The 16,706-nt window shown below is 42.1% G+C and overlaps 1 protein-coding gene across 2 annotated transcripts in view; it reads left to right on the top strand.

Moving 5' to 3' along the window:
* Positions 1-16,706, top strand: part of LOC138194307 (pleckstrin homology domain-containing family G member 4B) — a 23,796-nt gene continuing 7,090 nt past the window's right edge. For both annotated transcript variants that reach the window (XM_069142939.1, XM_069142940.1), the window contains exons 1-14: positions 1-206; positions 5,033-5,230; positions 6,317-7,556; positions 10,727-10,930; positions 11,561-11,684; positions 12,248-12,341; positions 12,865-12,951; positions 13,263-13,379; positions 13,672-13,770; positions 14,002-14,144; positions 14,238-14,376; positions 14,485-14,607; positions 14,705-14,869; positions 15,083-15,954. In XM_069142939.1, the coding sequence (XP_068999040.1) occupies positions 138-206; positions 5,033-5,230; positions 6,317-7,556; positions 10,727-10,930; positions 11,561-11,684; positions 12,248-12,341; positions 12,865-12,951; positions 13,263-13,379; positions 13,672-13,770; positions 14,002-14,144; positions 14,238-14,376; positions 14,485-14,607; positions 14,705-14,869; positions 15,083-15,954 (3,674 nt within the window). In that variant the 5' untranslated portion in view covers positions 1-137. The remainder of the gene's footprint in view (positions 207-5,032; positions 5,231-6,316; positions 7,557-10,726; positions 10,931-11,560; positions 11,685-12,247; positions 12,342-12,864; positions 12,952-13,262; positions 13,380-13,671; positions 13,771-14,001; positions 14,145-14,237; positions 14,377-14,484; positions 14,608-14,704; positions 14,870-15,082; positions 15,955-16,706) is intronic.

Below are 16,706 nucleotides of genomic sequence, written 5' to 3' on the forward strand. Positions count from 1 at the left end.
GGGGAGAGAAATGGAGCTGGACCTGTTGATATCACAGCAATGACTTACAGCAGTCACAGTGTGGACTGTTAATTCTGCTGCTTGGAGTATATTGCACATTATTTATTGAAGTTTTGAGGGGTTTTTTTGGTGCCTAAATGCTGTCGCTAGGCAAAATGCACTCCAGAGCAAAATCCCGGAGTTGTGACAACTACCTGAGCATTAAGGTACGAGCTTGAAATATGTATTTGTCACAGTTTAACTATAACTTTTTGGAAGATACTGATTCTGTGCGTGTGTTTTTACATGTGTTTTAACAAACATTTCCCTTTTTCTTGTGTATTGGATCTGTCTTGGATGCAAACCTGGTTGTTCCACGACTGTGTTGTATGTGTTAGTATACACATTCCAGCAATGGATGATTTTAATGTCACAGCTCAGAGACAGCTGTTATTTTGACTTCTTGCGCTGTAGTCAAAACATAGCAAGTAGCTTTTTATACATGCATTATGTGAGTGAAAAGGGAGGGCAATATGTGTGCTGAGCTGGGAGCATGTTATTCCTTAATATATGAACACATCCCTTTATTTTCTCTCATTTTTTTTCATGAAAGGAGCAAGTTTGTGTTTTCAGAAAAAACGAGGTGAATGGGAGTGTAATTCCTCATCTACTGCTTTGTAAAGTGTTGAATTACAACTCAAAATAGTAAAGTCTCACAGTGATCAAAGACAAATTAGATGTCCAGTCTTGATAGATGAGCTAAACACAGGATTTGGAGACCAAAGCTTATAAATAGTCAAAGCTTGTATTTATTTCTTCAGTAGGCAGATACGTAAACAGGACTGAATAACAGACTACTTATCAATTGCGGGGGTCAGTGAAGTACACAAGTTTGTTTCCTCTCTGATATGTTGTTGTGTTATCATCCTCCCACTTGTTTCGGAATGCACTCCTTCTATATTTACCCTGCAGAGGTATCAACAGAATTTGTTAGTCTCCTTTGTCTCTGCTGTCAATGCTCATCTCTACTCTGATTGGTCTGAGGACCTCCATTTACTTGTTGTCTTCTTTGTTGGGTTTTCCTTCGTGCAAAGGCATTATTACTGATGTGAATCCGTGTGTTTTTATACAGTGAACATCCATCTATGGCGTCAGCGAGGTGCCGCTCTGGAGAAATATCATGTCAGTGCTGTTTTTAATCCTGTAGACAAAGTCTTTAGCTCCCTGCTGATGACATAAATCAAGTCTTTCTGATAATTAATGTGGGAATCTGTAAAAACGTCCCCTCACTGCTTCATTAGGTAGCTGTAGTTTTATTTGTAAAACACTACAGCTCTGTCACTTTGATCTTTTTTTTTAATGAGCCATATATAAAAACAACGTTGGAAAGGTAAACTTGTAATGGCCTGTTGATTAACAAAAATATCCCTCTTATTGAGGGGCTTACTGTAAATCCATAAAAAGTGTAATATAAAGTTAAATTCAAAACAGTGCCTTTTTCTGTAGACATGTGGGTGGCCTGGTCTGTCACCAAGCAGACTTTTCTGTGTTGGTCACGCAGTCATTGTGCCCCTCTGTGGGTTAAAGTTTATCTGCCGAGATAACATTACAAGATTTACAACATGTCTTTTTACAATGTCACATTACCATGTAATGCTTTTCATTCACAGAGAGATGGAGGTTCTTTGTATGTGATGTATATTTAATGTTGTGTGCTCGACAATGTGTCTTAAGCTGCTCTTGCGTTAAGAGACTTACGTGAACTCAATGTTTTGGTGTAATGGAGATCTTTGTCTTTAACTAACCTTACTGAGTTGGTCATCTCTTCATGACATGACTACTAAAGACTAAGGTTACTCTTAAATTCATTAGGAGTACAGTAGAGTCCCTTCCCCTGTCCTTCCCTCTCTCCCTCTCATTTATATAGGATTTAAATTGGTACAGATCAAACGCTGAATCAAACTGAAGGCTCAATGGGGAGGTCTCACTTGGGTCTTTTGTTGGCATCCTGGCACCTGGCAGCGAGGCAGGTCTGAGCAACCTGTGGCCTTTGTCAGCCTTTGAGGCTGTTAGCAGGTTGGTTAGTGAGCAGCCTGTATGGGGGCTCCAGGGCTCTCCTGTTACACTCCCCTGGTGGCTTCATGCTCCACTGGAGGCCTGGTAGGCAGCGTCTTTTGTGTCCCTGACCCACTAAATGTGTCAGTGACCACCTCGTGTTCACTCTCTCTGTCTGTCTCTTTCTCTTGTGATGCACTCTTTTTATTTCTGCGCCTGACTCTGATTCTTTCTTTTTCCACTGTGCTCTCTAACACATGATTGAAATGGATGCTGTGATTTTAGACTTGACATTTGACTGGGATATGTTTGATGAATTTAATGTGGTCAACTTAAAAAGGGTTCCGCTAATAAAACTGAAACTAAAAATGTCAGGTTTTTTTCAGTGTCTTCTTAACCAGGACTTAACAACTGAAACTTCAACAGAATCAATCCTCTTTGCCTGTTTCATTGAGAGACAAAACCCCCATCGTGTAGCCTACCTACTCGCTGCCTTCCCCTCTTGAACAGCTGGTTTACCAACGGCACAGACAAAAGTGTCCCACCTGGAGCTTAAGGCCATTAATTACCACCTCAGTCACACACAGGCAGCCGCTTACAAAGCATCAGAAAGGGTGGGACTTCCCAACTTGCTCCTGTCCAGGCCGAAGCTCTGAAGCTAGACATACACAACTATACACACTGCATTCCTGTGTGGCTCAGAGCGGATGGGAAGCTCGGCTCCGGTGGCTAAGCTCAGTCGTTCTGCTGAGACATGCAAATATGTCTCGCACTAGACAGGTGATGCTTAATGAAAGGCTTCAAATGCTTCAGGACAGTGGAAAGCTACATATGTTTTACTTTCATATGATCTACAGGGTGATGATGTAGTATACACCTCTAAATGTAAACATCCAGCTATTGTTCAGTTTGGATTACATAGACAGCCACTCCTGTGCAAGGCGATGACTGGCTTTTGAATTGTAATTGAGATCAAATCTCAGCTATGTTGACTAATTGTTCTTCAGAACACTGCTCCTGTCACTACCGCTGTGTTTTTTTTTCTGCTTTGGAAACATGCAGAGAAACTTGCTGGCCTGTCCTAACGATGTGGCGAGGGCTTTCCTTCCATTGTTAGCTTTCCTCCAATAAAACACCATGTTATTCTTCTCCTCCTGGGTGCAACAGTGACTAATGCCCAGAGACATTTTTGTCTCACTAAAAGCAAGCTGACTGCTAATGGAAGTGGGTGTTTTGTTTCTGGGCACCAACACTGTACAGCACATACCACTTAGAGAGGCGGAGTGCACAATGAGCGCCTTGTAGTAGAGTCGTGGCATGTGTACGAATGCGCTGAACTGTACTGCCTCTCCTCTAATTGATGGTGCTGAGCTGCTTAGATCAACAGGACAGATCCTACAAAGGGTAAAACATGGGCTGTCTGACAGGCAAACAGTACAGGCCATCTCTTGATTTCTCGCCAGCGGTTTTTATGCACTTTCATTGTCATGTAAATGTGTACATTCAAGTGAAAGTAACAAAACAGTCGTGATGTGCGGCATATTCAAACTCTGCATTCTTCGACATGCTACAAAGTTGTTATAGTGTGAGACTTTCCCTGGCATTGCTATTCATCTGTGTGCTTATCATTGGAGACAGATGTCTCTATTTCACTGCTGTGTTCCATCCAGGAAGGACAGATAGCAGAGTGATGTTTGGCCTTGGCTCCAGCTGCATGGAGGGAGGTCATAGCCTGAACCATGGGCATACCTACCGCTGCAGGTCAACCTCATCCAGGACTGCGCTAATCCCAAATGTCCTGTTTTATCATTAGACTAGTTGTAACTAACAGTGTTGGACATGTCATCTGTTCTGTTGGGGAATGGGCGGTGTTGGCGGTACAGGTCATGCAGGGGTCGGATAATATTCGGCGATGACACGGTTGGTATTATAGGGTAATGTTCCACCACCGTGGACACAACCGGAGTCCAGTATGGACTTTCCAGTTTGACTGTTTGTGTCCACTGACGGTGGCGTCACTCTCACCAGGTGTTTCCCCTCACTGGGATGGCTGATATTCCCTGTCATGTTCAGACCTCCTGACTGTCAAGCTAAGCGGGATCATGCACAGTGAATCATGTGCAAACACAACTGTATGGTTATCTAGTTGTATTATTGTACAGTATACAGATGTCTTTTAATTTGATTATAGTTGTACAACATTTGATCGATTGCAATGCAAACTGTCTAGACTAGACGTTCCCAACCAGGAGTCCCACAAATGAATCTGCAAGGTCAGAAGATGATAAAGACTTTTCTCTCGCTTTAGCTGGATACCTTACACATTTGAAAATCTTTTGAATGAAACTCTCATGAAGGAAAAAAATCTGCCTTTGGTTGACCTGCTCAACCCTTTTTCATGCCATAACTTTTAATACACGTATCGGTGTCACATTTTGCCTCGCCTTGACATGAAAAGTAAAGTGTCTCAAGTTTAGTCACCAAAAACCTTGTGGTTAGGTTAAATGGTTGCAATTTGGTTTGGGTTTGGCACCAAAACTATTTGGTTGGGGCTTACGTAAAGTAAATCCACATTGACTTTCACTTTCTTACGGAATCGAACACCAGTCATTTGGGTGAAATTATCCAACCACCCCAACATCCACACAGACTTGATCAGTGTTTGTACTTTGTCACATGACCTCGTTAACGTGCTGGTGGGCTGGTCATACATTCATGTACTTTTCGCGTTTATATGAATCAAAACATTGACAAGCTGTCCTCCAGTTCATTGACAGGTGTCTTACATGCTTTGGCATCATACCGAACTGACCTGCTCACAGCACGTGCCCACACCAAGGCCACAAATGACACATTGCATGCTTGCGTTACATATTGTAATGTTTTGTTCTATCCTGAGAAGAAATGCTTCCGACGTGGCTCTGAGCATTGTTGTTATCACAACATATTTATTGTTGCACAATTTATCTGACGAAACATGTCTCTAATTTTTCCTCAGGACGCTGAGTCTTTGGACAACTGTATCCAAAACACCTTGTCTGCCCTGTACCGTCCCTTCAGTGCCACCGCTGCCACCGTCCTCTGGCAGCTCTTCAGCGTGGTGGAGAGGCAGTATCGTGGTGACGGCCTCCGCTGTCTCATTGACTTCCTGCTTCCTGCCAAGAGGATCCTGCAGATCATCCAAAAAGAAACCTGTGTGAGTACTTGATAGACGCGCTACCTGAGATTAGATTAAGGAATCCAAGAATGCCTTTAGGGATTTGTTGCAGTATTTCTTTTGGGGTAGAGCACAGTGAGAGATTTACTTGGTACTAACCTCTGTAATTTCCTGCGTGACTGTTGGAGATGCTTTACTCAGTTCTGTCTTTGGCTTTGATGTGTTTGAAATAGTAAATTTAAAGAAAGGTGCAGTGAGGACACACAAAGGAAAAAAAAACAACTTAAAGCCCCACTAAGACATGTTTCACTGTAAGGACATATTAACTAATTTGCTCAAATAATGAGAAAAAAAAATGTTGTGCCAGAAGAGCGTACTGCTGAGTCTAAGTATTTCTGCTGATTGGGAAAAGTGACGGTGAGAGGGAGTCGATTATTGTTCTGAAAACGAGCTGAAAAGCCGTCATCCTACTCTGACAAGGGAAAACAGAGGTAAACTGTGGTCTGCTTGAGAGGCTGCCATGGACTCTTGGATCCAAAGTTAAACTCAATATTCTCTTTCACAAGCTTTGATTGCTGTGGGTTAGAGCTCTAGGACCAAAGCACTGAAACTTTATTCCTCTGTATTCATCTCTCTGGTGATTACACTGTGACGATAGCCATAGAGCAATAGTTTCACCTAAGCCTAGCCCCTGAGAACAGCTTGCTGTGCATGAGAGTCTTTGTACTAGAGGCAATATGAGAGGCTTCAGAGGAAGATCACATCCTCAGTCCTTTCCCTTGACATTCATAAGGGATGAAAAAAGCCAACACTTGAGCACTGTGTCTTTGCTCTTAGGATCTGTTTTTATGCTGTCACAACCAAGATTTGTGTTGCGGTTGCTGCGAAACCAGGCCTGATGAGACAGGTTCTTGTCTTTAGTCGAATGATCGCTGACAGTGATTCATCCGCTACGTCCCATGAAAACATGTTGTCTCTCTATTAAAGCCAAACGTGTGTTTGAACACACACTTTGCAGATGTCAGTTGAAATGATGCAAGTTGTACCACAGCTGAACCATGACATACAGATGATAACAGTGTTTTATGGGAGTGGGTATTGAATGACCTCTCTGTTTTCTCTCAGGTAAGGTTCAGAGGCTTGCTGTTCTATCATGAGGGATGGCCTCTCTGCATCCACGAGAAAGTCGTCCTGCAGCTTGCCCCTCTGCATAAAGTTCGACTAAAGCAAGGAGACTTCTACTTACAAATAGTCCCTTTAGGCCGCAAGGCTGCCAAACTAGTGATAAAATGTTTGTCGGCCAGTGGGCAGGCCATTGCAGAAATCCCCATTTCAGAGAGCATGTATGGCAGCGTCTTCACAGCTGAGTTCTTGCAGAATGTAACACGTGACAGAAACCTGCACCCACTACAGAACTGTCTGCTTACCACCGGTACGGCTGTGTACAGGACACCGTGGAAGAACGTGGTCAACCCGTTATTCGTCAGCAGCACGGCGGACGCCATCATGCAAGCACACTGCAGCAGAGGTGGCTTCCGTGGCCACCTCAGCACTTGTAGCACCAGCGGATCCACAGGGACTCTGGACAGCCACCGCAGCTCAAGAGAGTCCCTGCACTCTCAGGGAGCTGACTCCATCTTCTCTGAGCCCACCTCCCCAAACAGAAACCACATGGACTCAAGCAGTGACAACCACAACGTCAGCACAACTGAGCCTGCAACACCCATCATTAAAATCGAAAGGCCTAATGAGGAGTTTGGTATAGGACAGGGGGATGAGGACAGTAGTGAAAGAGAGAGAGGACCAGGGTCCAAGATGCTCTCTTTCAGTACAGACCTCAGTAACCCAGGCGCTCGCCGCCGCCTCCCAAGAGATTCTGTGGCCTTTGAAAGCAGGAGACTTTTCAGAAAATCGTACATGGAGGCCCTGCAGAACCCGATGAGCCTTGGGTCGAGCTCTGAATCCATCCTGGAGGAAAGCCCGGAGCACAGTGTTGGCGTAAGAGACAGAACAGTGACACCAGGCAGCAGCCCTGACACGCGCACCTCTCCCAGAGAACATTTATCTCGAAGGTTGGGCAGCCGGGGCTGGCTCAGTGGTGATGACTCAAGGCCCAGCACACCTTTGCTTTACTTGCAGAGGGGGCTGAGGAGCGCTGAGAGACGGGCAGAAAGGCGCTCCAAGTCACTGGAGAGGACTAACAAGGCAGGCCAGGTTAAAGGTCACCGGGAACGATCCTCATCTGGTGGCTCAGCGGGAATCTCCCCCAAAAAGCTAATGAATGGTTATGCTCTTCGTTTTGGGAAGCTGGATGTGGAGGCAGCATTTCTGGGCACTGAGAGGAGAAGCAGCAAGGAGGAGTCAGGTATGTCCTGCTTTACTAATGTTCAACCTAATGCTCTCAGTGCACTGAGATTACACTTGAAATAGTCTGTACATTGTCATAACACCCCGAATGGGCCATGTTGCATAAATACCTGAAGTACATTTTGCTCATAATACGTCTGTTTTTTACCAAAGTAAATTTAAAATGTAATACTTTTAATTTAACATCAGCACAATGTGATTTCCAACTTTTACTGAAGGAATAAAAGCAATTTTTGTTATTGACAATAATCTGAAAACCCAACAATGAATTTAACTCCTGTGGAGCCAAAGTTAAAAATGCACCTATCAGCCACACTGGGTGACATGTTCCTTCACCACAGCATGATGGTTTATTTTGAGTTGACACCACTCACAATGTGTTGCTGTTATAAATATACACTAGTGTACCAAAATATGTATTAATCTATGGACAAAAACAGTGCCCAATAAATGCACCATTTATCCCTGACTGAGTTCTGCTGTTTTGGGGAATTGCATAAACCTTTTCAAAAATGTAATATGTATTTGTACAAGCAATTTTGAAGTAGTAATGTGCTCTTCAACAAATACTTCTACAGTTTGGCTTTCTCCAGCATTTCTTGAATCATAATGAGAGCCCATGACCCGTCATTTAACACTTATCAAAAAACACAACCTGAGGTCATGAAAACCTCTTAATAGCTAGACGGTGGGTTTTCACCAGGGTGTGCAATGATGCCCTGCAGCAGGACTGGTTACAACAGTTCATCAGATGGCTGGAGTCGGAGTCGGAGTAACGACAGCTCATAATTCTGAAGCATTAATGCTTTTGTTGGTGACAGATTGCCTTTCAAAGCCCACACTGTTTTTTTTGGCATGATAAGGGGACAGGTACGGCCCTACCCTGGAAACAGAACTTTAGTCACAACCCTGTGTTTTCTTTACAGCTGTCAGTCTGTTTTGTGTCGTGTTGTTCTAAACTCTGTAGCTCAGGAAAGCAGTGATGTGAGAGTACCACCTAGGGAGTCATGCTGTTTTTAGAAGGTACAGCTTCTTCCGTCAATTGAAATGTGAGGTGAAAAGTGACTGAGTTTAGTAAAATCTCTGAATCCTACCCTTGGACAATACCAGACAATATTTGTTAATATTTAAAAAAAAAAAAAAGATTTTCAAAGGTGAATGCAAATGTTTTAAATGCACACCACTCGGCAAAAATACAGTAGTTAAAGCACATCGCTGCTGCGTTTGTGAGATTACCTCAGAGGGGATTGTATTTCAGCTCTTGCGAAGCAGGTTTCTCACAGCGACATTTCAAAGGCAACAAAGGGTCCTGTAAACCCTGTAAACCGAACACAAGGACCCCAGCATCCCACAATGAGATGACCCTGCAGTGTTACTGGGGCTGGGGGCTGCACTGATCCCAGATGGGTTGCATCATTTACAAAAGTTTCCTTTGTGAACCAATCAGCCACTGGGGATCCATGGAAAAACAAAGTCTTTCAAACTTTGCTAGTGTCTTTGGAGAGTCCATTAACTCTAGAAACACGAGACGTAACCTGCACTGACTCATACCAGTTTAAAAAAAAAAAAAAACATAATCCGGAAGAGATGAATTACTCCGCAATATCAGAACACACTCTCCGTCATTTATGTGATCAATAAGTCAAAACCCCAGCAGCTGCTGCTTATTCACCTCTTTGGTGGCTTTAAAATGTAAAAAAACAGACTTTGACACAGAACAATACTCAGACAGCTTTACTCAACATGTGTCACTTCCTCTCAAAACAAAGCATTTTAGGAAACATGCAGCAAACACAAGCCTGGTCACACAGTCGCACAGGAAATGCACTAACTGTTCGAAGACAATAGAGGCTGAGCTGGGAGGGTTTACCGTCACTGAACAGAACAGGACAATACAAGAGGCCTCAAACTGTTAAAAAAAGACCAAATTCAACAAGCATCAAGCACAGCTAAGTAATTACAGATCTACCCACGGAGTTGGCTGGGCAATTGTTTAATGTTCAGTTTTAGGCCAGTTAATAGTTTGATGACTTGAGTTTTCAAAACTGTCAGGGCTGTTATAGTGTAATTTTAGATGGCATTTTCAGTGATCTCATTAAATGTTTGTGCCAACTTTTGTCTCAGCCTGGTTCTGTTAGACTGTGACAACAATAGGAGATAACATTTTCTATAGTACAGCTTTATAACCAAGGGAATTACCTGGTGTGGACCATGCCGCCATTTGAGCTGCCTTCCTGTGCAGCCGCTGTAAGCGTGCAAAGAGTGAGCAGCAGACATAGTGACTATTACATTTCAGTCATGATTTTTGTCATGAGCACAACAAATAAAATACCTGGAGCTATGTTTTTGAATCCTTATACTAGGGCTGCAGCTATTTTTTTTTTTTTATTATCAAATAATCTACCAGTCATTTCCGGTGATTTTGATCCAGTAATCGTTTTAAAATTTGTTTTAAAGATTCAAAAATAGTAAAAAAAAAAAGAAAAAAGAAGCTCCCTATAGCCCACAATGGCATTATGCTTTGTCTGACCAACAGTCCAAAGTACCCATATGTTCAGATTATTATCAAATAGAAAAGAAAAAAGCAGCAAATTTGCCATTTGAGAGAATCTTCTAGCATTTCTGCTTCAAAAAGTACGAAAGGAAGAATTATCCAAGTCATTTTATGTTAATCAAATCTTTGATTAATCGACTAATTGTTGCAGCTCTTACTATGCATGTCCATTTTATCCCTGTCGTTGACACTCTTCTTCAGCCAAGACACAGGGAAGTATCAAGCAGAGTGCGTACAGATACTGTATTGTGTGAATATTTGCATGCTGATTTGCCGCCTCAGGAACAGGATCAAGTCTAAAAACTGTGGTACCGCTTGAGAATGTCAGGCAAATCATTCCTGTAAACAGAGCCTTGAGGTAGGCAAGGCTGAATAGGAGGAGGTGAAGATATGAGTGTGACTCAGGCTGACTAAACACCTGGACTCCATGATGACTCAGGGTGAACTCACGAATAAAGCACACCTAATGAACACTTGTTTCAAAAGGAGTTACTATGAGAAAGTACAGTGTTGAAAGATTCTAATTTGTATTGGTTACACTGTATTTTTAGTTGCTCAGTGAACATCTTTTAGACACTCAGAGTTGTTCTCACTGTTTATGTTTATCTCTGCAGGACAGCATGATGACAGCATCAGCAGTGAGAGCGGGCGGCTTAGAAGTAGTGGAGAAGAACCACACAGTCCTAAAGCTACCAACGGGACGACCATCAGAACGGCTTCAGTACAAAGCTCCTCCTATGATGATGATTCAGCCTTTCCCAAACTGGTGTCAGAGGTCAACCAAGAGCTGCTCACATCAGGGGCTGTGATATTGCCAGGTAGGGGACAAGGCAATGGGACATATCAGCTTTCATTCCTGCCCATCAGGTATTGTCTTACAGGTATCTTTCACATATTGGCCAAATCGTTCCAAGTCTAGTATCTCTTACATTACACATAATTGTGGGAAAACGTCATTCAGTTTATGAATAGTGAACCGTGCTCAAATGGACAACAGAAATTAGTTTTTGATGGACTTTGACCTTTGTCTCTCAGTCTCAATCATTTATGGTCAATGTAGAGTAATTCAACGATGAAATAACTCATCTGTAATATCTAAAAAAGTTGCAAGAAATGTCTGTAAAATCATAATATCCCACATGTCCAGTGCTTCTTATCCACTGCTGAAAAATTACAACTGGCCTTCTATAGCATATACTACAATCATCCCCAAATTCGTTTTTGCATAATTTATTTTATTTGTTTATTTCTGGATAGTATAGGGGTTTATTATTTTGCAGTCCTTTATTAGGCCATTGTTTTTCCCCCTCATTTTTGATTTTACAGAAATTCATGAACCTTTTTGCTTTAAGTAACATTAGTTTGATATTTCATTGACACATTCCTGTTGTAGAAAGATAGTATATGTGCATGTGTTAAATGTTGACCCCCTACCTTCTCTCCTCTAGGAAACGGAGATCGCAGTGGGAGAGCCGTGCTGCAGGTGTGCACGAGAGCTCAGGTGTGGGCCGGTGAGACTTGCACAGTCAACGACCTGACCTGTTTACTGGGCTACTACTACTCGACTCTGCGGTGAGTCACACATGCTTCGGTTTATTTTGTCTGGGTTAGGAGATCATTTTGACACCTGTCATTTCTCCTGAGATGAAACTCCTACTGTCCCATCAAAAACGTTTCATACATTTAACAATTCTAGCACTTTTCCAGTGGTCCTCTACACTGCAGCTGTTATTTAGAGTTTATAGACAAATAACATTCTTGAAGAAATGTCACTCTTTTTAGATTCAGAGTATTGTCAGTAAACTTGAAACACTCATTATTCTGACAGGGTCTTTCCAGTTGGCTTATTTGAGCATATCTGTTCCCAATTAGATTTATAATTAAACATTGCAGTGTTTTTGTAAAGCAGTGTAATACCTACATTCGTCATGGCTATACAAAATACATATTTTACATTGAAATCCAACAGCAGTGGAATTAAAATGGACTTTCACTGTGTCTAAACTCAATTTTAAATGTCACAAAGTAATCGTATACTACTGTCTTCTCATATAGGCAGGGCCTATTTCTGTGTTATTGCAAGCAATCAGTTGTTTGACAAAGACAGTGCACTAACTTTAATACTCTGGTTTTAGGAAGGAAAGGCGTGATCAAGGTCTGACTGTTGTAATAGACAGCAGAAGGCAACAGCCTGTTCCAGCTCTGTTGTCATCTCTTTCTGAATTTCAGGTGAGTGGAAAATATGTAATTACCCTCCAACACACTCAAAGAGTCCTCAGCGCTGTAATGTCAGAGTCTTCTGAGCTGTAATGCCATGTCTCTCTATCAAAGTAATTATACTCTGTCATTCGTTACACGTTTTCTATTGTTCTGCCTCAGTCTCTGGCACAGTTTGAGTTTTTTTTTGAAGAGGCACACCTTAAATTTGTAGTGACTGTACTTCCAAGACATTTCTCTGAAAAAGGCTGCCCTCGGGGCTCTTGGGAAGAAGCCTGCCCTTACTTGTCTGTTTTTAACCACACACTGTGAGTGGGATGACTTCAACCGACTCACAAGAGACGTATCATCATATTATGATAATTACTTTCTTGCTGATATAAGGATGATAGTTCTGCAAACCATAACACATACATCAGAAGTCACTTTAAACGCCTGTTTCACAATATCTAGCAGTTCATGATGTAAATCTATATGCAATATAGTTTATTGTCTCTAAATGAATATAACATTTCTTGTGCTTGTTTTTTCTCAGACTTTGGTACCGAATGCACTTTATTCAGTTCTGTTCCTAGTGGACAAGGAGGCAGCCGCCAAACCTGAGAGAGACATCAGTGTACAGGTAAATAAAGACCATTATTATCAGGTGGATTAAAGGTGTTTCCAGTGACGTGTTCATGTTGCTGACTTGAGTCTAGCCTCAAATGAGGTATATGCAAGAGTTCAAATCCATCAAGTCTGTTTGTTACTGGATTTAAGGCTTGTTGGATTCTTATGTAATCTCATCACTACAAGCTACGATGGCAGAGATTCGGGGTGAGCATGAATTGGCCTGTGGAGAGCTAAAGTTTCGGTAGATTTGAGGCAGAACAGGAGGCACACTTTGACTGAAACCTGGACGTTTGTTTATATTTCTTCTTTTCTTTGGCACAGACTGAAACACTGTCATCTCTGAAGGCCCTGCTGAAGCACATCGATCAAACCCAGCTCACACGAGACCTGGAGGGCACCTTCCACTATGACCACAAACACTGGATCCATTTCAGACAGGTGGGTGTGACGGAGGCAACTGGACTGTGACCAACATCATAAACATATTTGTAATGTCCCTTAAGAGATTGGAGAGGGTGAGGATACCCTCTGAAGAGTATTTATTTTCACTTAACATTGACAGATGCTCTAATTGCTGTTTTGCCAGAGTTGCGAATAGTTACAGGAAATTATCTCTGAGCCAGTTGAAACATGATCTTTTTAATATATTGCAGTATTACTGTTTAGACATTGTTAGTGCTACTAATCTCCCACCATCTTTTTTCTCTGTTGTCCTCTTTCTCTCTCTCAGAAAATTGAACCATTTGCCAGCAGTTGTAGTGCAGCCATCACCTCCCTTCAGGAGTCTATCAGCACACTGAGCACCAGCAGCGACATGAGAACCTCCAAGGTCAGACCTAAATCCTGCAGGCGGTCTGCCCTTCTGATTTGTGTGTCTCCACTGACACATAATAGTTTTCTGCCAGTATTTTTCTTTTTAACTGGAGTAAACAGTTCAAGAGTTGTTTTTTTTTGTTAGCCTTTATGAATTTTGTTTCAAAATCAACATGAAGCAAATATTTAACTTTATTTGTGTCTGGAAATGTTTGATTTTATTTTCCACAATGCATCCTTAAAACAGGAGGTTTGTGAGGTGATAGAACAGCAGAGGCATCTCATGAAGTGTGTACTAGATGACACCCGTCTTAACAGGCTGCGTCTAGAAGGAGGAACTGTACTTGCCCGCATCAGGAAGGAAGAGGCCTGTGACAATGAGAACTACAGGTACAACTTGAAGACAGTCACAATTTGTAGTGCCATTGACAACAAAATCAACTTTTCATAACGTGTTTGATTGTATTTTCTTAAATTTTTCAGGAATACTGTTGACATGCTGAATGCGCTGTACAACCAAGTGGATGAGGAGGTTCATAAGCTTGTGATCCTTTCCAACAAGTCACAGAAACAGTTAGAGAGCCTGCTGGAGATGCACAAGTTCGAGGAGCAAACACAACAGGTGGCCTAGAATTTAATTTCCATCAGATTTGCAGATCTTCGGTTTCTTTTTCATCTCTGTTGACGAAAAGGAAACCTAAGTCAGTAAACAATGCTTTTCTCTTCTCAGATCAAAGTCTGGTTCAATGTTGCGGGAGAGAAGCAACTCACACCTTTGGAATCGCTAACTCTGTCTGTGGCCAAAATAAAGGAGATGAGAGAGAGCCTGAACCAGTTTCTGGAGGAGTCGGTGGTAAAAACAAATTGCAGCAGAACAGAATCCTTTCCATATTAACTTTTAAATGCGCCTGCTGTTGGCTGCTAATTTGATGTAATTGTTATCCTGACAGCACCAGCAGAGGCATGGTTTGCAGCTAGTGAAAGAGTCTCCGGAATCCCTCCCAGGTTCGGTTCTGTTCGACTTCAAACAACATCTGGGCTCCATGTTAAGCAGAGTTGAGAAGAGGAAGGCTAAGCTGGACATCCTAACCAACCTGTATGAGTTCTATGACTCGGTAAGAAAGAAAAAAAAAAAAAATCTGTCTGTATCCTGTAAAAAAAAGTATTGTTACATTTTATCTTAACATTTCGAATTAAGCATCTTCTTTAATCCAGACTGCTTTAGAAGGAGAAGACAGAAGACAAACTATTGGAACTGGAACTATTTGTTTTTAACCATATTGTGTATCTATCTCTGGTATAAAGAAACCACTCTTTTATGTCTGTAGGCAAACCAGTGGATGGACCACTGTCAGGATTATTTCCGTCACCTGAGTCTGGACAGCACAGCTGTAAGGTTTTCACCTTCTGTGGTGCAGATCCTGCAGGATTACTGCAACGAGGCATCCAAGTTCTCCATGGACAACTTTAGCACGCTGAATGACATGGTGCTCTCACTGGAGAGTCCTCAGCAACTGCAGCAGTGGAACTCTGTGTGGCACAAATGTCAGCAGACCAAACAGCAGCTTGAGGAAACTTTGGCTCGAGCCATAACGGAAGCGCCGAACTCCACGACTGTTGATGCGGTGGATTCTTTAAAGACTGTAGAAAGTCAGACTGTCACCCCAGAGGAGCATGTAGCTAATGGGTGTGTGTGTTTACCTGGGGCGATTACGTCTTTGACTTTTGAGGACAACAAGAATCACTCTGCTGGACCTTTCTCCAAGAGCCCCTCCAGTTCAATCTCATCTTCGTCACACTTTACCTTCCCCCCCGACTGTGAGAGCAAACTGAGGCAGAGTCCATCCATGTTTGAAGACACGGACAGCGACTGCACCATCGACTCCACCATCTCCTGCCACTCCGAGCCCATCTACTCTGGAGCCTCTCGGCTCCGCAAGCAGCCAATGAAGAAGATCATGAAGAAGACCATGAGTTACGAGCTGACCCCGAGAGACAACAGTCACTCGGATGTTGGCCACATTCATGGCTATACAGGTGTGTACATTAAGGGGTTGGAGGTGGCCAATAACGTGTCGGCAGAGAAGAAGCTGCAGAGACCTGATGTGTTGAGCCCTGCATTGGGCCGCAGCCGCAGCATGTCTACGCCCTCCAGGATCCATAACAGACGCAGTGACGGAGACGGCAAGAAACAGAGCAGGTGAGGAAGTAAATCTGTGATACTAAGCTTACACTGGGGAATTACTTTATGTGAATCCAGTTTATGCTCCATATATAGGACATGGACAAAACACTAGAAACACTTAGTACTCTGATTTTAATGACCAACCACAAGGTACAACCACATTTTGGCATTCAGACAAGCCTCAGTCCTGATCAGCCAGTCATAAGGACTTCAATGAAGTGTGGTTGCTTATTAGGAAAGTGTTTTAAAATCTCACAAACGAATACATCTGTTTTTAATCTGTTATAAACAATTTGGAATTTGCCTTATTACAAATGTGGTTTAGGTTTGGTTTAAGTTAAAAACATCTTCTCTTGTGGTGTTTCTATTATTTTGTCTACCCCACATCCTAATATGTCAAAGTTATTGTTATATTAGTCAGAGACATTCCTACCTTAATATAGTGATAATATATACAGTGTATTGTTGTTTTTATGCTAATGGTAGGAGCTAACAATAGCCTTTAGTATTGATTCATCTCTTGGTTACTTTTACAATTGATTTATTAAATATTTTGACTATTATATGTGGAAACTGTGAAACATTTACATCACTTTTTTCCCCAGCCCAAGATGAAATTGTTCCTTTTTTATAACGAACAATTCATAATGAAATAAAGATCTTCATTTGAGATGCTGCAATTAGCAGGTTTTAGCATTTTTCTTTAATAAATAGTGTAAAATTATTAATCAGTTATCAAAATCACTACTACTAGTTACTTTTTTTTT

The sequence above is a fragment of the Embiotoca jacksoni genome, unplaced genomic scaffold, assembly GCF_022577435.1.
Source record: "Embiotoca jacksoni isolate LCO1_2020_lvr unplaced genomic scaffold, fEmbJac1.0.p SCAF_11, whole genome shotgun sequence".
Taxonomy (NCBI): Eukaryota; Metazoa; Chordata; class Actinopteri; family Embiotocidae; genus Embiotoca; species Embiotoca jacksoni.